We start from the raw sequence: 24,275 nt of genomic DNA, 5'->3' as shown, positions 1-24,275 counted from the left end.
GAGGTCATTAATGGCTGCTGAGGTTATTAGATATTTCAATACAATATTTCAATTTTGCATTTTAAAAATGCATTGTGTCCAGCAATAATGGAAAAACTATGTAACGTCTTTAACTTTACCTAACCTCTGAAATATTTATGTTTTAATACCTTTTACAAGTTTAATAATTAATTCTTTCATAATCCTGTAGCAGTGAGACAGGCAAGGGCAGATTTATTGGATATATTAACATTAATTAATTACAGGACAGAGGTGGATGCTTTTAAATCCCTTAAAACATTGTGTATTAATTTAAGTTTTCCTTTTATCTTTGTCTTCTCTGAGATCTTAACCATGGTAACTCTTAGGACTTGGAAGTAAGGATGGAAGTGTTTTCATTCTGGCCTTTTAGCTGAAACCCCTGATTTTATTTCATTGCCCATTTTATTCTGGATAATGGGAAAAAAATGGGGTCATTCCTAAGTTTTTAAAGCTGTTCCTGTTTTAAGCAATACAGGAACTGGGAGAAATGTGCTGCTGCTTCCTATTGTTGATAAACCTTAATGCTGCTGACAGGGTACAGAGAAAAAGGGAATATGAAGCAGAATTGTGTTTGCCATTATATGCAGTGTTCTTCCTATTTGTCTATTTCTATGCTTTAACTTAATACAAATTCTGATAAGAATAATTCAAAAAGGGCTTTAAAAATTGACCAGGCACTAGAAAACTACTCTTCCAAAATAGCACCTAAAGAGGTGTATTTGTTTGGCCTCGTAACTCTCCGCAGAAGGTCAGCAGGGTATCTCCGGTGTCACAGGCTGGACGTCTGCATGCCCCCGTGGCGCGCAGGATCAGAGGGCAGGAGGCGGCGTGCTGGGCAGGCCCCGCGTCGGCTGTGGCACGAGCCCTGCGCTCGCAGTCCCACGCGGGCGTCACGCAGCTCGGCGCTGTGCAGGGCCGCTTCTCCAGCTGTGTTCGGGTGCCCTGGTAAGGTTCAGCTGGCTGGCTCGTGGCAGTGATCTGCTGGCCGGCCGTGCCGAGTACGTGGATGTGTCACGGCCAGGGAGGCTGGGGTCTTTATTGCTTAAATACGTGGCATTCTGCAGATCTTTGTGTTTGGCTCGTCACAGGAAGGAAAAGGCTGAGAATTTACCTGGTCCCTGTATAGAGACACTTACCTGTGAAAGATCTCTGGAATGAGAAATCTTTCAAGTTTTTTAACGGACGTAAGATCTGATCACTGAAATTTGGAGTTGGGCAATTTCAGACTGCAAAGTAGATATGGTTTCCTAGCAAAAGGGATAAATAAACGCTGGAACCGTTTATCAGTGCAGGAGGCAGATCATCATTGTCTAGAGTACTAGGATCAGGGGGGCTTTATTAATTTAAAAAATATGCTTTAATCTGTCATCTGGAAAAAATTCCAAAGCCTGAAGTGGAGAGGAGAAGGAACACACAGTGTTTGTGGTAGATTTTGAGAAAATTGATGAAACGTCTTGGAATCCAGGACTCTAAATTTCAGGGAATGGGATTACATGCTTTGCCTTGGCACGCCCTTAATATTGCCGTTGAACATTAAGGCAGGGGTCATAATTAAGTCAGAAGTCTCTCGCCTTTGGTTAAGAGTCAGAAGTGATTCTGATAGTTGGCTAGATATGTTCTGTACATTCCCACCGCACTCTGTCCTCACACACATGCCCATGGCTAGAAATCTGAGGATAGAGAGGCAGTCTGAGATAGAACAGGAGGTGCTTTGTAGGTACAGTGCTCGTATGTTTGTAATCAGACTGCATAACTAGAGAGACAAATGCTGGTGAATACCACTGAGGCATTGGTGGATGAAGTATCCAATCCTTCATAGCCCATCAGGGTACACCAACGGGTAACTTACCAATGCCTCTCATCCAATTTCTTGTGACTGCAGGAGTTTTGGCCTCTCTTCAGGATTGAGACTGGTGTGCATGCACACTCGCGTGCCTGGTGTTTTTCTTTCCTTTGGGTTTGCTTATATCTGACAAGTCTTACATTTGGACTCCCTTCCCTGCTCACTTGTCTTTGAGACTCATTTTGTTTGCCTGTGTGTCCTGGAGTGAATGAGACGCTATGGCATGGCATTTTAGCCAAGGTTTTGCTCAGAGAAGCTCTGATGGGGCAGAACTAAGCATATGCAGGGCCACATGTAGAAACACCAAAAAAAAAAAAAAAAAGAAACCCAGTTTGGCTTAGTAGCTATGCCTCTGGTATGCACGAAGCAGAGGGTATTAGTGGCTCAGCTTTAGAATTTTGTGACATTTATGTGAGGAAGAAAATTCACAGCTTCGTGATAGCTGATTATTCTTCTAGTGTATGTTTATATTTTGTTGTTGCATTTTCATTCGATGCATGGTAACACCCACATAGTTGGAGCTCTAAGTGAGCCGTAAATTTTTTTCTGTTTACATTTCTGTTGGACAAAAGTCTTATAACTGTGCTTCACTTCCATCCACCAAAGCATTGTTCAGTAGGTCAAGCTGAACTGAAGGCTACTTGAAATACTAGTGTCTATTTTTAATAATGCACGAAGTCTTAGTCCTAGGAGAAGTTTCTTAAAACTAAGAAACTTTTTTTTCCTTAAAAACTAATTGCTTCAAAGCTGAAGCAGCATGAGCGTCTGAAGTCGCCTTCATCAGACCTAAAGTGTCTATATCATATTTTTACTTAAGACAGGGTTCAATTTATTTAAAGCTTTATATTTTTATGGCTTCATATTCAAGTTGGCTCTTCTCTGTGTAACAGACAGATTTAGTGCTTTGTGCTTTGCTTCCCTTGGTGCTCTTGGGAGTACGTTTACAGTGCGTGCTTGTATGTACATTCTAGAAAAAGAGCATCGTAGTGAATATTTTGTTCAATTGTTCTTCAGATCCATTCATTTGTAGTTTCATTTGAGTTAAGCAATTTACTGAGAAAATAATTGTACTGGAAAAGTATCTAGTCTAAATAATAATATTCTTGTTTTACAGGTACGCCTGCAATTAAGGTTCTCATGCCTGCCCTTTCTCCTACAATGGAAGAAGGAAACATTGTGAAATGGTTAAAAAAGGAAGGTGAGACTTTTTTTTCCCCCTTAGGTCCACAGCTGTAATTCTTCAGCTATATATTCTATAAGAATAAGATCGTTCTTTCAGGTTGTACCTTAGTATTTTGAAGCAAAACGTTTGGTATGTGGTTGCTTTCTTCTTGAACAATACCCACTCTTTAGAATTGTTGTCTTTAAACATTTTTCCTTTAGTTGTCTTCTAAAAGGTTGCTTTGACCATATATTGAAAATTTTCCATTAGGTTATTCCAGGGTGTAAGTTGTGTGCCTTTTTTTTGTTGTTGTTGTTGCTGTTTTCTCTTTTAACTCCAGATGTTGTTTTGACAGACAGTTACTTTAGAAGCCTGAGAACCCTTGACTTTAGGGAGGGTTTCTGTTTGATTATTCTGGTGGGTGATGAAATAACTTAAAAGGTGCATGTTTTTTTATAGCTGCTTTTTAGGAGTTTTTTAACATCTAACTTTTTGTTTAACAATTAAAACTGACAGGAAAAGCTAAATTTGTTTCATAGCCTGCTCTCCAAATGGAGAAATATGTCACGTGCACAAAAAAAAATCAACAATCCCCAACCCTCCCCCCCAAAATAAAACTTGTCATCTAGGGATCTTAGTGGTCTAACAACTGAAAAGTAATAGGCTTCTGTTAAAATATGTGGGAGTAGCTAGATAACTAGTCTGAGTGTACGTTTTTTCTTCACATAGGTCGTATTTAAGTGGCAAAAAGATCAGCAGTCCCTGTTCTGTCAGTAAAAACTTCTTCATCTCTTCCTACCCTTCCTCCTTCTCCAGTGTAATATTAAAATTGAACTTCGTAGTTTTGGATTCCAGGTGGCAGTTGTCCATTTGTATAGGGTGCACTGTGAAGTTTTAGATGACTGTAGAGATCTTGTCCTCAGACATTTTTGGTTTTACGGAAGAAGCGGGCACATTTGGAGTAAAGCACTTGTCGTAGTCCATTAGCTTCGACGGGCACCATTTGACCAAAACATCCGCTTTGACTGTTCTAAGTCCTTTCTTTCTTTTGGCTAGCCTTTTAAGTGTTCGTACATCCTCCATCGCTGTCTTACTGGAGTACTTTGCTTGTATCTGTTTTGAATACGTTTTGGGAGGTAGACAGATGGCAGCATTATAGCTCAGAGATTCTCTAGTAATGGACATGATGTTTTGCTTCTGGTAAGAATTTCTGAAGACTTTACGAGGAAGAATATGATAGTTTGTCCATAAAACGTGGATGAATCGGTTTTCCTCATAAACTGGTCCTAGGATGTAACTGATATACAGTGATTTTTCTTCCTGCTGCATTCCAAACACAATGCAAAAGGAAAATAAAAGTATTTTAACTAAATTAGAATTAATACTTAATCGATGGTTGGAGTTTGAGAAGCTATTTCAGGATTTTCATTGTTATATGTGCCATTTCAAAGCAAGACCAAATCTAAGTATAGGATATTGTCTTGTTAGGAACTAACTATGGTCACAGAAGTGCCAACGAACTTTTTTTTTCCCCTCTGGAAGTCTGGAAAATAAACAAAATAACATTAAAAAGTGAATACAAAAAATGAATATAAATGTTTGATAATCTCATATCTGAGAAAATAAATATTGTCAAGCAATTGACAGAAGGCTGGTGATTGCATATCAAGTGTTATTTTCCACTATAACCAGCAGGGGTCAGTAGAATACTACTCGATCATTTTTCTGCTCTTTGTTTGAGTATCAAATGTTTTCATTTTACAGTTTCACAGGATGGGCAGATGATTTCAGTACAGCAGAAGGAAAAATGCTGAATTTAATTGACAGCTTTAGTCTTTCTCTCTCATTGTTAATGCAGTTTTATGTTGATTCCTGTGGGTAATAAAGTCCTTCACTTAAAAACAAAACTATGTTTCTAAAAACTTGTATTTATTATGTATGAATTTAATGTTGATGAAAGATGATAGATTAACAGCCCTGGAGACTAAAACCCTCTTGTTATCATGGGCAGGAAACAGACCAGGCAGCAGTGCTAGCAGTTTCCCAATGCAGTGTAACTTGGCCTTCTTATGAGACGTCACCTCCAGGGAGTTCAGTGTCTAAGCTCAGTCAACTTTGATTTGATTTGCAAAGAGTACCAAGGAATGCAGTTTGTACCTTGTGTTTTGGATACTTCTCTGCAAGTAACTGAATGGAGGATGCAGGCTATTGAATGCCAATTGGATATGATTTCCAAGAAGGAAACTCAGCTTCAGTAGGAATACTAATCATTCAGTCTAGCTGTAAGAAATTAATCACTTAAATTTAAAAAAAAAAAAAGGGGGGGGGGGACAGCGGTATAAAAGGTTTTTTCAAGTGCATTATATATAATCTCAGAGAGTACCATTCAGGCAACTTCTGTTGGAAACACTGCTTTCTCATTAGAAAGCACAAAAACAGATATATTTTGCAAAGCTGTTCATTCCAATCATCTCTGCTGGAAAGCTGATTTGTAATTGACATCAAAGTGGGCGCTATTTAGGAGTGATCACAAATTTTGCAGTCTACTGAAAATAACTATGATTCCTTCTATAGCACTAAGATACTGAAACACGTGAAATGTTGAAGGCTGCTATAAATTGTTCTTGAAATTGCATATGAACAGTTTCCTTCCAAATTTTTGACCACTGCTTGTCTGCAGTATTTACTGGGACTAGGGAAGGGAAAACAAAACAAAAAGTAATGGAAAAGTGGTTTGCCCATTTCCCTGAAGATCCCTCCTCTTGTCTTCCCTGTGTAAGGGAATCCTCACCTTTCTGTGAAAAGCCCCAAGTATCTAAGTTAGATACTAAGTTACTACTAAGTTAGTAAGAGATAAGTTGTAAGGGACAATCACATGAAATTTGTTTTGCCTAGCTGGCACAGTTAGAGTTAGTGCTAAGCAGCCTACAATAGCAAGATTCCTTTTTAAAGGTGCAGAACATTTACAGATTGATTACAGGCTGGGAGAAGAGAATAAGATACGGAATTAAGTTCCTTTCTGCTTGCTTATGTTAGCTTTGCAGATTGCACAATTTGCCCAACAATTTGGTTTCTTAACATCTATGAAGTACTTACCTAATGATCTGAGGATATATAGGCCACTTGAATTAATGATCCAATGGGATTAAGCCACAGATATAAAGCCTGGAAATTTAGTTTCCTGTGTAGACTGTTTATGCTCTAGTTATCACAAACTGCGGCGCGGCAATTAGACTATTAAATTAAATAATCAGGTGCTACTTTGTGACCTCCCCTGCCAAGTTCCACAATAGGAATTTTTACAACTCCTGAAACTATGTAATTGGTTGAGCTTTGAATGCTTTTATTGTTTGTTACTGCAGAGATCACAAGAATCATAATGCTTTATTTTTCCTTTCTAATTGAGGTAGTTTTGAAACAGGCAACAATTTAATAATAAAATTTAAAAAATGTATCATCTACCTAAATACAGGTTGTAACCTGCACAAGTTTTTTGTTGTTGTTGTTGTTTTTGTTTTTTTCTTTCTGATGCTTAAGCATCAGTAGCAGAAAGAATTAAGTGCTTAGATAATAATGTTGCAGCAGTTCTGGTACTGGGGAAATATTAACATCTGTACACGTTAGACTTGTACATATTGACCCCATTTTTCAGTGCTCTATAAGGAAAAGTATCATATTTTGTTGGAGGCCAAAGCGTTCAACTACCTCAAAGTTCTTCAGTGTAATTTCAGTTTTAATGTAGGCCATCTGGTCAGTATTGGTGTGTTGAAGGATTCCAGACCCATTGTAATTTTGTGCCCGCAGTTATAGGTATACTTGAAAAGCAGGGGAAGGGTAGACTTCAAAATTATTCTACTTGGATTTCTGTAATGTTGCAAAAGCAGATTCTAACATTTGTGCATATTTTTATTTCACAAAGTAAATGCATTTCTATAAGACCTTTTTTGATTGTATGAGATTGAGGAAGCAAGCCTGCAGATAAGCTTGCCAAAAAGATTCAAGTACCTGAGATTTTTTCTTAAATCTTTGATAATATTGGTACAAACTATGGAACCGTAATACTTAGTTACAGACGCTGCTGACTAAGACCATTATCTTAATAATTACAGGTTTAAACATCATGCTTAGGCTTATGGCTAGCAATGAAAATGGAAGGCTGAGGATTGTATTTGTGCCAGTGCTACTAATTGATGGTCTTGTGCAAATAAATTTCATTTTGTGTGTGTGTGTACTTCCTTTTGGAAAGCCTGCTATAAACAATGCTATTTGGAATTTAATGGATATGTTAATGTTCTGCTGCTGCAGTTTCTGTCTCTAAATTTTAGTGTTCATATTTGGAATTGCAAGATACAATATATCACAATAAATCGTGATGGGGAATCTGCTAGCTATAGAATATATTTAAGAATGTAAAGTGCCTGTATTATATGCTTAAGTGTCTGTCTTCCATGGTTAAATAGTTCTGAAATAAAGTTTAGTCTAAGTATTCTTAAGTTCTGTTATATTTTGCAGGTGAAATGGTGAATGCTGGAGATGCATTGTGTGAAATTGAAACAGACAAAGCGGTGGTTACCATGGAATCAAGTGATGATGGCGTATTGGCAAAAATACTGGTAGGAATTCTGTCTGAGTAGGATGTTACAATTTCTCTTGAGACTGTTGTTTAGCATAGTGCCTCAAAAACTAGTTTAGACAGCTTTCAGTCTGCTCAGCTCTTAGTATAATGCACTTATTTGCATTCCTAGTGAGAAATAATTGCTCTATTTATATCAGTACGTATACCAGACCACTTGTATTTGTAATTTCTAGACATATCTAGAGAGAGATTTTCAGTTAGTCCAATTGAGTTGTATTAATTTGTATCTTTTGTTCCTTATGAGTTACACCTGTGAAACATTGCAGTTTGACTCCTCTTTCTTAGAGAAAAAAGTGACAGTCAGTTGGAATATGTAGTTTTGGGTGGTGCTTTAACCAAGAATACAGTAGTGATCTTCTGTTGTTCCTGTGTGTGAAATGTTTAATAAAGCTGTAACATAATCTTTCTTGCAAACCACAGTTTTTTATAAGCATCATTTGCCTGGTGCTTATAGTCTAGTCTCTGCCTCATTCTAAATGGATACCATGGATAAATTAGAGGCTTCATTCTTTACACTCAAAAGAATCCAACCATGTGGTTTGCTTGGGAGGACCAAAATTTTTCTCCCTTTCCCGTTTCTTATGCATTTCTTTCCCAAACTGCTTACTACTTGAAAATTTCAAAACTATCTAATTTTCGTGCTGGTGGAGTATAGTAGATATTTTTCCCCTCCATGCACAATAGCTACACAGTAACAGTGACTTGGAAGAGTTTTGAATAAGAACTTTTGAGAAATTGTTTTGTCCTATATGTGCAATAGATAATGAAACCCTTTATAGAAACATTTAGTTCAAAGTGGTGTGTTGGGAAAGAAGAGAGTGGACAAAATGTAGAGATGGAGAAGTAAAATGCAAGAGGATGAGTGGCATTTTGACGTTATTTGGGTTCCTATAAACAGTTTTGGTTACCTGTTGCTACTAAAGGTAAATTTGCAGAGGAAGGGTGCTGAGCAAAGTTACTTAAGAGTTGGCTGTGATTGAGAAGAATCTTGGTTGCTTGAGCTTAGCAACGTAGATTTGCTTTGACTGCAAAATCAAAAAATCAAAGTATTTGATTGCACCCACACCAAGGGGATAAACTGCTTGAATTGAAGAACAGTGTTAGTACAGGAATAAATACTCCTTCTTTGAAGCAGATTTAGGACTGACCTTGGATTTTCAAGCCAATGGCATATGGATATTTTTCCCATTTTTTAAATGTTTTTGTTTTGCAAGTAGGCATCTAAAGAGCAGAGATCTTGTGCTGCTTCAGTGAGGTAAAAGCAAAGACTCACATATAGACAGGGACTTGAATTTTGTCTTAAGTTTCAGTTCATTGACTTAATCACAGTATCATCCTTCCTTTTCTATCAATTTCTTAAAATCTTACAAAGTGTAAAACCAGTTTTCTTAGGTACTGTCCTGAAGATGAAAAATGATTGCAGTAGTTCTCTCTAATGCCATTTACTAAGGGTAGGTCTGTGAAAGATGGCTCCTGCTCTGAAACAATAGCTTAATTAAAGTGGCAGGAGATAACTTTCCCATATGCTTGGTGTCAGCTAAACAGTGTTACTCTGGTAACTGCCCTACAATTACTGAGAACTGGGATTGCACTCTGAAAGAGAATGCCGTTGATGACAAATTTTTGTAGTAGATAAAATGTAATTTGGTCAGGGAGGTCTCATTTAGGGAATATCTAATCAAGAGATGGGGTTGTGGAGGTATATAGACATACTGCTACTAGTTGTAATCTAGCTACTTAGAAAATTACAGAAAGGGTGTAGCTACAACTAGTTCCTAGAGCCAACAGCATGCAAGACGAAATTCTACCCTGCCCACAGTGAGACTTGTTTGTGCTGCTATTACAAAAGCTAATTGGGTTGGTATATTACATTGCCTATCGCTGTTGTACGAAAATGCAGTTGTAGCAGAATGTATTTGCATAGCTACCCTCCGCAAAAAGGGGCGAGTACTTGCCGTTGTCTGTGGGAGTATTTAAGAAGTGATGGTCTGTTTAGCATCTTCTTTTTTTGTATGAGCACAGGGAATATTCTTTGCAAAAATGAATGCATCAAAATAGGTGGGAGGAGTTTTGGGAGGAGAAGTGATCTAGGATGGAATGCAGCTGCAAGTTAAGCTTGTCAGGGTTTATAAGAAATTATTATTAGCGTGCAATTTCTACAAGAAAACTTGCATTTCAAACAGTAGTTTATATAAATAAGAAGTTTGTAAACCTTTTCCTACTTGTAATTCGCATTGCTAAATAGTAATTTTCCCTAGGCCCCTTTTTTTTTTTTGTAGCACCTTGATAAAACTCTCGAGTTGTTGCATTCAACTGCATATCAGCACATCTAGTAACTTTCAGAGAATCCATTCTGGTATTCCAGAACAAAATCTCACAGCAGACACTTCCAAAAGCATGGGGATTTTTTTTTTTGTCTTCATATTGTTATTTTCATAACTGGTAGATAAGTAATGGTTTCACTATTTTTAATTCTTTCATCTTCAGATTTGAATGCTTCTGAAAATTATTGTGCAACCTCTTCATTTTCTTCTTGAATAGGAAATACCTATTCTGCATTTACAGATACTGCTTTGTGAGATTATATGAAGAGGAGACATGGGGATTCTCTGTGTCAAAATTCTTAAAGTATGCTTCCCCAAGAGACATAAAGGAAAGGATAGTAGACTCCAATGCTGACTTGCAAGCATCTTTAATAGTGGTTCATGATGACTACAGGTAGCATTAGTATTTCAGAAACTGTGTTTTTCCTGTTCCCTGCATTGTATTCCAAAAACATCCCATTTTTTTAATTTATTTTTTTTAGCTCGAATACAATTCTTAATAGTCTTTTTGCAGTATCCTGCTCTATACTGGATGTTCAGTAGACTTCTGTGCAAAATTTATGACATTAAGCTCAGGTTTGTGGATGGGAAGGTGATTACATATTGAAAAGGCTATCCTTTCAAAGATCATCTCAAAAGTTTCAAATGTGATGTGGTTGATGGGGAATTAAGAATAAGTGTAATGCATTTAAGTGGTCAAATCAGTTGAAGTTTACTCATTTCCTAAAAGAAACAAGGCAACGGTTTTACATTGTTTGATTCCAGCTACAGTTCTGCACTATGTTAACTGAGCAGAAAACTGAGTCAAATGCAAACTAACACTGTGGTTTTTTACCTTTAAAGAGGTAAGGTTCATTAGATTAAAGGAATTCAGGCTTCTCTAACCCTTTTGTTCTGTTTTTTTATATATTTTTTTTTAAAGACTATATGCTGCAAGTATGTATGATGTAAGAAAGTGCAGGCTAAGAATAAAATAGGTCCATATGCATACATTCCTTTTCTCTCTGAATCTGTCTTTTAATGATCACATCTGATTTGGTATAAAATGCACTAAAAACTTAAATGAGTGAATGAAAATTTTAGAAGGGTAATTTCAGAAAGGTGATTATTCTTTCAGTAGTGTTAGTTCTTAAATTAACTGTGACTTTTTTTTTTTGCCTAAAATACTTAGTTCAATTTGGACTGAAAACAAAGGATGAATGATTGTTTTAAAGAGCTGTATTTAAAATCCATTACCGTTTTCTCATTCATGACCTAAATGAGAATTGCTATGAACAGAAACTACTTTGTGTAAAACTTCCACTGTAGTCAGCCAGCATGAGTTGTGTCCACCTTACTTGCCACTGTGCTGCAGTGGCACGAGCTCAGAGGAAACTTTAATTGCATAGAGGAGTAATCTTCTCCAGCTTTTTCTCCCTGGAATGGCTCGGCTGTGCTTTGCTGATTTGTCTGCTAAGCTAGGAGTTTTTAGAATCTCCTGGGTTATGCTTAAACACAGAGTAATAGAAATATTGTGAAACTACTTATTTTAGCTCTTTCTACATCCGAGATTCCAGGGTTCATTGAGACTTAATGCAAAGGGGTCTTCTGGTATTTTGAATTTTGGAAATGTAGAAGATGTGATTAAAAAATCCAGGAGGTGAAAAGTTAATCGATATAATATTTTTTGTCTCTCTCTCTTCCAGTTCTGAGCTGCAAAAGCTGTTTGCATGTATTTTTATTCTTTGAAAATATTTTTAAACATACTTGTTTTTAAAAATATAAACCGTGCATTCATTTGGGTTGGAAACTTGTACTGGAAATTAAGGAATGCTGGAGTTTTCACAGCTGTTTATCTTGAGGAGTAATGAATATGAGAAAAAGCACAAAAGCACAATAGGCTCACTATGAAGACTGTTGGTGGGTTTGAATGCTCATGCAATGCTAGTCTATAAACAAATTCTGACTAGTAGAATTGTTATATTACTGAATGGTCAACCATCCCTGTTGGATTTCTGCATGTGCAATCATAGCACCGTTAAAGCACTCTTAGACCAAAATTGCAATGCAGAATTAACACCACAAGCATATCCTAGTGCTTACTGGTCTGTTCAGGTACAATTTGTAGACTGCTTATCAAAATGGAGCTGTTCTTTATTGTACGCACATGCCTTTGCATAGAAATGAAAGCATGAAAAAAAAATGGTTAATTCTTAGTTTGCAAAAAAAAAAAAGCTGCTTCATATTAACACGGGAGGTATTTTGAACTTGTGGGACATTTCTTTTGTGTTGTCATTGGCATGAATCTTGTATTCAGCATCAAACATCTGATTCCTATTCTGACAAATGGAGGTTTTTAAATGCCTTGTTCAGTGCTAAATAAGATAATGCTGTAAAATTATTAGTGAATAATTTCAGTGATTTTTTTTGTTTATAGCATAATTTTCTTTTGTTTTACCCATTTTTTTGTGTTTTCAGTGGCTATGTTAGGTAGGTTGTGTTTGCATCCGCTTCAGGCTGCTGTTTTATTTGGTTATGAGTGGTAGCAATACTGCAAGCTTATGCAGTTATATAAATGCGCTTATCAGTGGACCTTTCTGTGATAGGGTCCTGCAGCCTTACACTAAGCAGTTCAGGAGTTTTGCTTGGCACTCTGTTATTCCCAGGTACTTTAAACTCATCTCAAAAAAAAAAAAAGTCAAATCTTGAGCACTTCAGACTTTTTTCTCAAATACAGCTTTTCAGAGTATTAATGGAGAGATCAGAACAAGAAATATTTGTCTCAGATTTTTTTTTTTCCTCATGTAATGAATACTCGTTTAAAAAGAAGTATTACACCAAAATTTATGTAGTGTTCCTGGGGGAAGACGAAGTGCACTGACAAAGCTGTAAATGTGAAATGTTTTATGAGAATATACTCAGAACAGACTGGCTTTGCTGTTCATTCTTACATCTAGTGCTGGCCCTTCTAGGGAGGGGGACAGGTAATCCAGTGAAATCTGGTGCGTTCTGTCAGAGGACGTAAGTGTGCAGACAACCATGTTCCCTGAATAATAATGTTCTAGTATCTGCATCTGCCTAGTACACTTCTTACAGTTTTACAGCATTCTCCTTTATTAGTATTTAAGTGTCTACAAAACTTGATTAAACTACTAAGAACAATATTATACTCAAATGCTATGTGTATCTATTTATTTTGTGTCTTGTTTTTAGTTTGGACTTTTCAAACATTTGATAGTGATTTGCATTTTCTTGGTCAAAATGTCAGCAGTGCAGGTAGATGTTTACTAACTCCATCTGAGGCAAATGTTTGTGCAATATGGCTTTATGTGGAACTTTAGTGTGTTTCCTTTGTTTGGAAATTAACTCTGTTTGGGCTTGGTACAGTCTAAGTTATATGTGGCTACCTGTGGTCCCAAGAGCTATTTTAACTTCTGGCATGATGCCCTGGAAACGTTACTGCTTCTGAGGATCTAAAGAGTTCTGCTTCTGCAACCGTTCCAAAGACCATAGGAGTACCCTATTGTGGAGACCTTCATTAGGTTATTAAGTCAATGTTGTTGTTTTTTTTAAAGTCCATGCTTTTATCTGCGAAATCATTAAAAAAAGCTATTTTTGATTGTCGTACAGATACATCTTAATTTTGAAAAGAACATCTGGAACAGATTGGCCTTATCTGGTTTAATTACATTATATTCTTTCTGTAAGATTTCTGTTCAGGTGTTATCTGAAATAGTGAATTGTATATCAAATAAGTGCTGGCATTTTCTTTGGGACATACTTGTTATTTGGCACCAGTTATGTTAAAATAGACAAATTTTAGCAGTGGATGATAGCATGAAGCAAGTGTTATCTTTCTCAAAAAGAAGTTAAGTTGTTGCTATGGGGTTGGGGCTTCTGTTTTTTAGCTTCTGAATTTACAAAGTTATGTTTTTAAAAAGTACCATTGCTAGATACAGTGTGGATATCTCAAAGTATCTTGCTGTACATAACTAGCAAAATTTTCAGGCTTTGTTCCCAAAGATTAGGCATCCACACTCATTTTCAGTAGCTAACAGGGCTTTTTTTTTTTCCCCAGAGGTACTCTGAGTTTCCTCACTTTAACTTCTGAATGCTAGCTAACTTTAGATGTATGGGATTTTGAGGCATTAATGTAAGTTAATATTTCCTTTTCACCTTAAAATAGCAGCTGTACTTAATTTCTGTCATGAGTCTTCATTATTAATAGTAGAAATAAAATGGGATATATTTTCCTGATGAAGTGTCATTAACATGCCTGAAATTTTTACATCTACCCTTTTTAGTCATGTTAGTCTAGACAATGCAATAACTTAATGTTCTCATTGCTTTAAATTTAGGTGGAAGAAGGAAGCAAAAATGTACGCTTGGGCTCGCTAATTGGTCTGCTGGTAGAAGAAGGACAGGACTGGAAGCAGGTCGAAATACCAGCTGATGTTAGTGATCCATCTTCTCTGGCTCCACCAGCAGCTGCACCTACTTCAACTCCTGCAAGTCCTTCAGTTTCAGCCCCTCCTCCTAAACTGGAACATCCACCTGGAAAATTGCAGTGAGTTTCTGTGCTCATTATGAAATGGAACTCTTATTCAGTTAGATCAGCAGAGCTGAACCAAGAAGAATATTTTTTCCCTTCTTACCTAGTATTAAGCTATTATTTAAGAGAGTGTTTCAGTATGTGTGATGTAGTAAAGCTTGCCCTCTCAGAATATTTTTCTGCTTGTACTCCCAAAAAGTCAATTCAAACAACATACTTTTATTAGAGCAACTTCTGTTAATATGCTTTTATTCTGATACATAATTGCTTTATGAAGTATTCTAAGATTAGATGAGGAAAAAGTTGTTTTTACATATGATGGATGCTAATGCTTATCATTAGATACTTATCATCAGATGATCAGTTTATCTTTAACTTGCTTTATCTTTTTCCTAAAAAAAAAAAAAAGAGACAAGCAACAACAAATGGCTCACTCCAAACATGCTAAGTTCTTCCACTTTTTGATATTAGGAAACAAATTATTTTTATTTTCCTAACAGAATGATCGTGAGTTTGTGTGCTCTTTGTTAGGTTGTGTTTTTTTGTTGTTGTTGTTGTTGATTGTTTTTATATGTTTGGGTATGATAAGCATTTGCAAACACCTTAGAAGGCAAATATATTAACCCCAAAGTGTTAGGCAGGTAACAGTAATCTATGTATCATAGGGTTGTATTGCAGGCTGCACTTTAGACATTGCTGCAGATAATCCAAACTGAAGAGTTTTATTCAAACAACAGTTTCACATTAGAGCTTATAAATGACTGTGGTGGAGATTTTTGACTAGGATATGTCGTTACACAAGCAAACAAAATATCAAGTCAACCAAGGGTGTTACTCCCCACTTGGAGTGAATTATAATAACATAAAAGCTGTGAAGTCAGCCTATTATAGAAAAGAATGGGGAACTCTCATTTTGGCAGCATGTGCTACTCAAACTGTTCTGGTTTGAGTTGTTTTCATTTGTTTGAGGTTTTGTGCTTTTTTTTGTGTGGATTTTTTTGCTTGTTTTTATACCTCCTTACTTTGCTAATCTGGTTTGCTATGTTCACTTTTGATACCATCATTTGGGCTATTCTAATGGAAGTGAAAGACATGTGGAACCAACTGAGTGGTCATTTGGTCAATGCCCAAATGTTACCTGTAGGAGGACGATTATCCATGCACTTGAAAGGATTAAGTTTTGTATTTTTGTCAAAAGTGCAACTGTTTCTCTGCAGCTGTTAATTTCAGAGATGCATTAGCATCTTTGGCATCAAATGATCATTTATGATGTGTTCTTTTGACAAGGACGTATGGACAGTCCTTAAATTCAATGTAGTGCAAACATATTCTCCTTCAGGAAATAACAAATAGATATGTTTGAGTGTGGGATGAATTCATATTTAGTCTTCCAAAGCAGATACTGAATTATGCAGCTACATCTGTATGACTTGCTTTCCCAAAGAACATCTGCTTCATTAAATCAATACTATAAAATAAAATGGAAGCTAGGGAAAAAATAACGTTATAATAAGAATTAAACTGCATTAGTCATAGCCAACTAGCCAAACAAATAGTAGAGATGAGCAATCCTTTTGCCCAAGTTCCTGAAACTCATTTTTTATGTTACTACAAGCTAGTCTTAAAGAATGTATTTGGTTCTGCACTGATAACACTTTCCCACTATACTGCTGAGGAGGGAAAATTTGAAGTTGGGTTTTCTACTCTTTATTTTGGTCCCTGTAAGTCACTGTTGTGCTTTTAAATTCAACTTGGTATTGAAGCTTGGTGAGGGGGGGGAAGAGTCTGTCTTTAGTATTAGGATCACAGCTTTTGCATAGAACTGTTTTCTTCCCCAGCTGTTGCTTGCACAATACAGCATAAATTGTATAATTTCTCTTGCAGTAAATAGAAGAAGTAAACCTTAGTGTTTTAAATAGTTAATTTTTCTTCTCGTTTCCTTAGGGTTCGCTTAAGTCCTGCAGCTCGCAACATTCTGGAGACACATGGACTAGATCCAAGCAATGTTACACCTTCTGGGCCTCGAGGAATCTTCACTAAAGAGTATGTAGATATTTCAGTAAATATACAACCTCATATTCCTTTATTTCTTCCTTTGAACCAAGAGCAATCTCCATGAAATTGAAAAGTCTATTTTCATAAAAGCCATCTTTTTCTTCCAGATTTTTCTTTGGATTAGTTGCCTAGTGTAATTTGAAGAACCTGTCAAGCAGATGGGGAGAATAGGTTAGGAGATACTTTAAGAAGCCTTTAACTTTAAATAAAATAGATTTTTGTTTTTATATTCAACGTGGATTGTATGGTACTGCTGTCACATTAACAGTGGCTATCAGTGCCTTGACAGCAGTGTTAGCTACTGTTGTGAATCTAAATTATTCCCTACTCAGAGATACAGAGCCAAAACAAAGTAACAGCGGACTTTTTTCTTCAGCTCCTATTCTTTGATGAATTCAGATCTTTTTCTTCTTTCGTTGAAGTTCAGCTATGAAATCTGTCAGGATTTAATTTGCTCTCCTTTTTGTTAAACTGGGGAGAGCAATGAAATGTATGCATGGTATGAATGAAATCCCAGAGTTCTGTTTTTTCTCCAATTTGTGTGGTTTTTGTTGTTGTTATTGTTTTTCCTATTCTTAGTTTAAGGAGTGTTTACAGCTCTGGTTTGTTGTGATCAGTCTTCTACTAGTTTAATATTATTTTGAGTATTCTGTTCTACTGATTAACGCTCCGCAGTTGGAGTTAGCAGCTTGTGTGTAAAAAGGTATTGTGGTAGATTCAGAATGCTTAGCCTTGAAATGGTGTGTTATCTTTGCATTAGTTGTGTGTAAAGCTATTAAAGATAACTTTTTGTAGAAGTTCTTGGTTTTGTTCTAAGTGAACTTGTTATTTTTGACTGATGCCATCATTCACCTACACAGCCCTTGTTAGCCGCTGTAATTTTGTTTCCATACAACCTTTTTTTGAATTTTTGTTTCCATACAAAGCTAGGTTAGTGTAACTGAAATGTACTGGAAAAGCAGACCATGGAAGTTTGTTCCTTTTTAAAACTTTTTCATATAGTCTTTGGTTGGATTGAGTTAAAATAGGGATTTGAATGGATAGAATGTGCTATGTACAGCAACAAATTATCAGAGAGATCATTTTCTTCATTATGCAATTGTAATGGTATTTTGTGGTGCGTTACTAGTCTATGGCAGGTGGAAACCCTCTAGGACTTTGAAACACCTATAACATTCCGTAGTTGTCATAGAGATGTAGCAAAGAGATTTCTCTAACTATGAAAATGTTCTGACTACCAATCTTATTTTTTCAAAACATCTCTTTCATACAAAAGACTTTGAGTTTGAAAACACATTTTAAAATGCAGGCAGATTTTTTAACCATTGCTTTGAAATGGTATTAGCCTTTCAGGTGCCTCCAGGCTCTGCTATTACACTTGGAAATGAAATGTTTGCAGATTTTTTTTGTAGAAAGCTGCTACAGACATTCAGGGAAATACTACTTTTGCTAACTTGAGATTCCTGTTAAATGCATGCCATACTTTATAGCTGAATGACTCATAGTCTTGTTTCTAACTAGTCTAGTGATTGATTCTTTGAGGGAGTGTAGCAGGTTCAATTTTCACTGTTAAACACCAAGTTTCCTTGGTTAAATCCAAGACTTTTTAATATTGTTAAAATCCAAGTTTCAGATTACAAGAAACAAAGAAGGATAGTGAGTTATGTAAGAAAGCAAGATTCTTTTCCCTCAACTTTGTATCTTTAGATTTAATGCACTGTAAAATTTACTTTTAACAGAAATAGGTGATTTCACTTGATAGTTTTCTCTGTCAAATTTGCTCCTTTAGTGGGCTGATAGTTCATTTCTTTCAAGTCTGAAGTACTATATTCCTTGTTCTGCTTGGTTTTGTTCTGGAGTGGTTTGTTTTTTTTAAGCAGTGTCTTGTGCTTTCTTCAGAAGTATACTAGAAAATTAATGTATTAACAGAAAGTAAGTCAACCTCTGTTACACCACATTTCTAGTCATCAGCTCAGACACTGGTTTTGGGAGAGCTATGTTAAAATTGTTGATTGTCTCAGACTGCTTCGGCACTTTCTCATCATATTTGCTGATGTCGGAATTTGTAAATGCAAACAGTGAAAGGTGGGCATGTTAGTTACCAGCAGTAACTGGTCTTCTGAGGCCATGTTCATTCCATCTGTACCTTCCTACCTGCTGTCACTAAGTTAGATGTGATTGAGGATTTCAGAGTTTCTCAGGCATTTATGTTTTCCCCTTGCAAGCAAGATATAGGACACTTATGTAGTGATGGGTTTCCAACGAGTCATTTTATGTGAATGTATTTATTAAGTGCAGACCTGCAGTGGTATCTGTGCTTCATACAGCTTATCAGCTGTCACTATGGAGGAATGAGTTCCTTGTATAACATTGATGGTGCAGTAGAAGTTGTTTAACGTTCTCTGCTCACCTTTTCCCTCTCCCAAGAAATCTATGAATAGAGTAATCAGATGTTCAGGTGAAAGGAGACTGAGGAAATTTGGTAGCAATAGCTGCCACCAGGGTATGCTACTGTCAGAATGTGCATCTCATGGTGCCAACACTGGATCTTCAGTGATTATTAGGCATGTGTGTGAAATGGGCAAGTTAAAGGATATAAAATATATTTTGAGCACAAAATACACAGTTTACTTTGTCCGTTTTTTGTGTTTTGGCTAACATGATGGAGTAGAAAGTGTTAGTCTGCACATTTCTGTAGTAGTGGTTAAACTGAAGAGTTGCCATAATTTGCATACTTCTAATAATAACAGTTTGGTATAGCGTTCCGTTGTTTAACAAATGTTCACCAAGCTCTGGTATCTTCCATGGGCAGATTGCTCTCTTTCATGTTTCTCTATTCTTCTCATGTTTCTCCATTACTATCCTGTATTGATAGGGGGTTTATAAAGTAGCTTGGAAGGGATGGTCACATCTTTTCTTTTCCAGTTCTGATGAAATGTCTCTTCTTGGCGTTGTACAGAAATGTGTAATTTGATATGTTTTGGTGCCTCCTCCATCTTATGTTCAGGTTCCGAATCTTGCACCCATGACAGTCATAATATTGATGTGCCTATTTTTCTTAATCTGTTAAGTCATGTGGAGTAGGTTGTTTAAAAAATAAAAAATGTCTATCTCATACTCGCGCGAAATTCAAAAACTCCTTAGTGAATATTCTAGTCTAAAAATAAGCTCAACTCTAGCAATAAATTTTTCAGTTAACACACTAAAAGCCATCAAAATCATGAAAGCACTTTGATTTGGCTATGGTAGGTAGGGCCATCTGTTTCGTATGCCATTTGCATAATGCATGGAAGTAATTTTAAAACATTTTCTTAACTTTAAATATATAAAAAGTTATTAAAGCTTTATCCTATGTAATCTGGGAATAATATAATGAGCAGATGGTCTGTCTTATGGCTGCCAAGTTAAAACCCTTAAGTAATTTTTGGTAGCTTCTAGTATGTTAAGTAGGAAAGTTGCACTACATCATGTAGTTACTATTTTTTTTAATCTGAAATTGTAATGCTAGAGGATGGTTTTCATTCAGTGAAATCTAATCATCTTCCTCCGCTCCCCCCCCCATGTGGTAATTAGGTTAAATGTTAAATACTTTTAAAAGAAATGCTACCATGTAATTCTGGAAAAAACAAGTAACAGCTTTAGTGATGAATTTACTGACCTCAGATTTGTTTATTTTCTTGAATATAATTTGTTGAAGTATATATTGAAGCTAAAAGAACAAATTGAAGCAAGTCAGCAATGAGTAATAGATATATAGAAAACACAGAGCTTTTCAGGTTTTAATTCTTGGCTCTGGATTGCTACTGTTAAGAAAACATACAAGTCCATTCACATTGTTCTGTGGTTCTGAGATTTTGCCCCTTCATAAAAAATTAATAGCATATAAACTATTGACACTCACTGAAGAATAAACTCTCCCTTTAGCAGTAATTAGTGAAAGTATAAAGCCTTTTTGTTTGGTATGCCTTATATTTAGAAGCCATGCTATGGTTGTCAGTAATCTGATTTTTACACTTGCTTTTGACTTCTTCTACCAATTTATGTAATAAACTTTTGTGTACATGCTGTGATGATGGCTTCATGAAGTGATAGAGGATTATGTAGGGTACATGATACAAGCTTTTGTTATCAGATCCGGAGCATAAAGGTAGGTGATCCATGACTGATACAGCTCTTTTGCCAAGTCCCTAGTAGAGACAGATTTTATTAGCATAGCTTATTTTACTTGCAATTGGCAGTGGTGGTGTAAATATAATTTTATCTGTTTTACCTCATACGTGCAAACAGTGTTTAGCATGTAGCTATGTAAATGCAATGCACCTACTGTAGGTATAGGATTGTAGCTTAAAGATATGAGTTTTCCTTGTATGTATGTCTTCGGTATGGTGCTATCTTTCGAACTGTATATGAAGTGTGAACTTGTATACTACCTATACCTGTTTGTGCATATTTATGTCAGGAAGGTACAGAGAAATGATTGATAAGTGTAATGCTTAATTTCCTGTGAGCATTATTTATAAAGTAGCACTAGAAACCTATCATAACTATCATGACATAATTAATTTTTTTAGCTGAAGTGGTCCCAAATATAACAAATGAAATAGCTTGTATTTGAGATTTTCAGATCTTTATTACCTAAGTATATGTACTCTGATACCTTATTTACAAGAATGGTTAGTGCAATTTACAAATTGTCTTGTACACTGACAATTAGTGATGACAAATATAATGCTTCTGACACAAATGTTTTCTGTTACTGCATATTCAAAAAAACTTTTATTAATAGAAATTAATGAGATAATTTACTATAACTCAAGATATCAACAAAGACAGTAATTGTATCAGTTTAAAAATCATCATCTTAACGTTTGGTTTACCAACAGAAATTTAAATGCACAAAGTTTGCCAACAAATCAGCGATGGAGTAGTAATACTTTGGGAATTTTTGAAATTGTTTCTTCTTTGTCAGTATTTCACTGTGTTTAATCACCAGGGATGCTCTCAAACTTCTGCAAGAGAAGCAGAAGGGCAAACCCAGTGAATTGAAACCTGTGGTTTCTCCAGCTCCTCCCCAGCCTAGTGCAGTGCCTTCTGCTTCGCAAGCAACAGCTGTGACTTCTGCTTATCCAAGGCCAGCAGTTCCACCGCTTTCCACACCAGGACAACCAGCTGCACCGGTAATGTTTCTTTTAAGTCCTTAACTTTATTAGAGGTAAATATTGCCACTGCTGCTTAGTGCTGAAAGCCACTGCTTTCTTAAAAGATGATTTGCTTCTATGAAGAAGTTGGGGAAACTTTTTGCACTGAAACATTACTGAATGTATCTGGAGGGAGAGAGGAAGAATAAGGAAAAAGATATGTCGTGCTCGACCAACCTCATTGCCTTCTATGATGGCATCACCAGCTGGGTAGATGGGGGGAGAGCAGTGGATGTCATCTACCTTGACTTTAGCAAGGCTTTTGATACCGCCTCCCATGACATCCTGATAGCAAAGCTGAGAAAGTGTGGGATAGAGGAGTGGACAGTAAGGTGGGTTGAGAACTGGCTGACTGGCCGAGCTCAGATGGTGGTGATCGGCAGCACAGAGTCCGGCTGGAGACCTGTGACTAGCGGTGTTCCCCAGGGGCCGGTGCTGAGTCCGGTCTTGTTCAACATCTTCGTCGACAACCTTGATGAGGGAATAGTGTCTGCCCTCAGCAAGTTCGCCAATGACACAAAGCTGGGAGGAGTGGCCGACACGCCAGAAGGCTGTGCTGCCATTCAGCGAGACCTGGACCGGCTGGAGAGATGGGCAGGAAGAAACCAAATGAGGTTTAATAAGAGCAAGTGTGGAGTCCTGCACCTGGGAAGGAACAACCAGACGTATCAGTACAGGCTGGGGGATGACCTGCTGGAGAGGAGCTCTGAGGAGAAGGACCTGGGGGTCCTGGTGGACGACAGGTTGGCCGTGAGCCAGCAGTGTGCCCTCGTGGCCAAGAGGGCCAATGGGATCCTGGCGTGCATTAAAAGGAGTGTGGCCAGCAGGTCAAGGGAGGTGATCCTCCTCCTCTACTCTGCCCTGGTCAGGCCTCACCTGGAGTACTGTGTCCAGTTCTGGGCTCCCCGGTACAAAAAAGACAGGGATCTCCTGGAAAGAGTCCAGCGGAGGGCCACAAAGATGATACGGGGCCTGGAGCATCTTCCCTATGAGGAAAGGCTGAGAGACCTGGGTTTGTTCAGCCTGGAGAAAAGAAGACTGAGAGGGGATCTCATCAATGTGTATAAATACCTGAGGTGTGGGAGACAGAGGGATTTGGCCAACCTCTTCTCAGTGGTTTGTGGGGACAGGACAAGGGGTAATGGCCAGAAGACAGAGCACAGGAAGTTCTGCACCAACATGAGAAAGAACTTCTTCACAGTGTGGGTGACGGAGCACTGGAACAGGCTGCCCAGGGAGGTTGTGGAGCCTCCTCCTCTGGAGATATTCAAGGCCCGTCTGGACGCTTACCTGGGCAGCCTGCTCTAAGGAACCTGCTTTGGCAGGGGACTTGGACCCAATGATCTTTCGAGGTCCCTTCCAACCCCTTCAGTTCTGTGATTCTGTGATATGCAGTGAAACCTGTCTGAAGCAACTACTCTGAGAACTGGAAATGCAGTAATTTACTGAGGAAATATTTATTATAATTTATAGGGAACAAAGCATAGTCTGAGCAATATGTCAGGTCTGGTAGATGGAGAAGAACGCTTACATACCCTGGCTGAGAACTGAAGCCTGAATATTTGGACATATTTTTTTGAAGACGTCTGCTAGAATTAATTCTAGGATTAATTCTATACTGTAAAGTGAACTGTCTTCGTTCTGTAAAACCTGTTGAATTAATCCAACTTCAGTGGAATAGACTAGAACACTCACTGATCTTAATCATGTTACTTTCTGTAGTTGGAATGTGCTGCTTTTTGATCCACATAGGTGAAGTTTGAAGTGAACGGGAACCACCAATGATAATGCATCAGTATTGGGAGTTTTGTTTCAGCAAAGGGAATGTATGTTTGCTCTCTTGATATTTAATTTGTACTATGTGATTTCTTTCAGGGCACATTCACAGAAATCCCAGCTAGCAACATCCGAAGAGTTATTGCTAAGAGATTAACAGAGTCTAAAACTACTATACCTCATGCATATGCTGCTGCTGACTGTGACATTGATGCTATTTTGAAATTAAGAACTGAACTGGCCAAAGGTTAGTGGTTAAACTGACTTACTATTGCATGTGGCACTAATGTGTACTTTGCCTTGTTCACATCACCTTGTGTCCAGGAGGTGTAGATTTTGTGTGGACAGAACATGATGGTATTTTTTGGTGTTTTGTATGTCAGACTCAAGCTGTAGTCCTGTGTGATTAGTGGAACTGGATAGCTTGTCAAGATACAGGAAGACAGAGCTGTTACTTTGCCAGCTAACACAATGGTTTGTAGACAACTGCAGAGGACTATGCATTGTCCAGTTGGTTTTTGTTTCATTCCATCCAGATACAGCAATATTTAGATTTTTTTTATGGCTTAAAAACCTCAAATTCTTCATGTGAAAAATAACAGGGGAAGCTTTAAATTAAAATACCCTCGTGTACTATCCTTCCAGGTACAAAGTTAAAGTTTTTAGTTTTGCTGGCTTCTTCACTGAATTTATTGGAAAAAGGAAAGCTAATACAGTCTCTCAAATTCT

The 24,275-nt window shown here is 37.2% G+C and overlaps 1 protein-coding gene across 1 annotated transcript in view; it reads left to right on the top strand.

Moving 5' to 3' along the window:
• PDHX (pyruvate dehydrogenase complex component X) overlaps nucleotides 1–24,275 on the top strand; it is a 48,784-nt gene that overhangs the window by 4,755 nt on the left and 19,754 nt on the right. Inside the window, exons 2-7 of the mRNA XM_083838442.1 lie at nucleotides 2,979–3,062; nucleotides 7,539–7,639; nucleotides 14,324–14,532; nucleotides 16,462–16,560; nucleotides 21,566–21,749; nucleotides 23,646–23,793. Of these exons, the coding sequence (XP_083694568.1) occupies nucleotides 2,979–3,062; nucleotides 7,539–7,639; nucleotides 14,324–14,532; nucleotides 16,462–16,560; nucleotides 21,566–21,749; nucleotides 23,646–23,793 (825 nt within the window). The remainder of the gene's footprint in view (nucleotides 1–2,978; nucleotides 3,063–7,538; nucleotides 7,640–14,323; nucleotides 14,533–16,461; nucleotides 16,561–21,565; nucleotides 21,750–23,645; nucleotides 23,794–24,275) is intronic.

The sequence above is a fragment of the Anser anser genome (assembly GCF_964211835.1).
Source record: "Anser anser genome assembly, chromosome: 5".
Taxonomy (NCBI): Eukaryota; Metazoa; Chordata; class Aves; order Anseriformes; family Anatidae; genus Anser; species Anser anser.
This window is presented reverse-complemented; position numbering and strand designations above follow the sequence as displayed.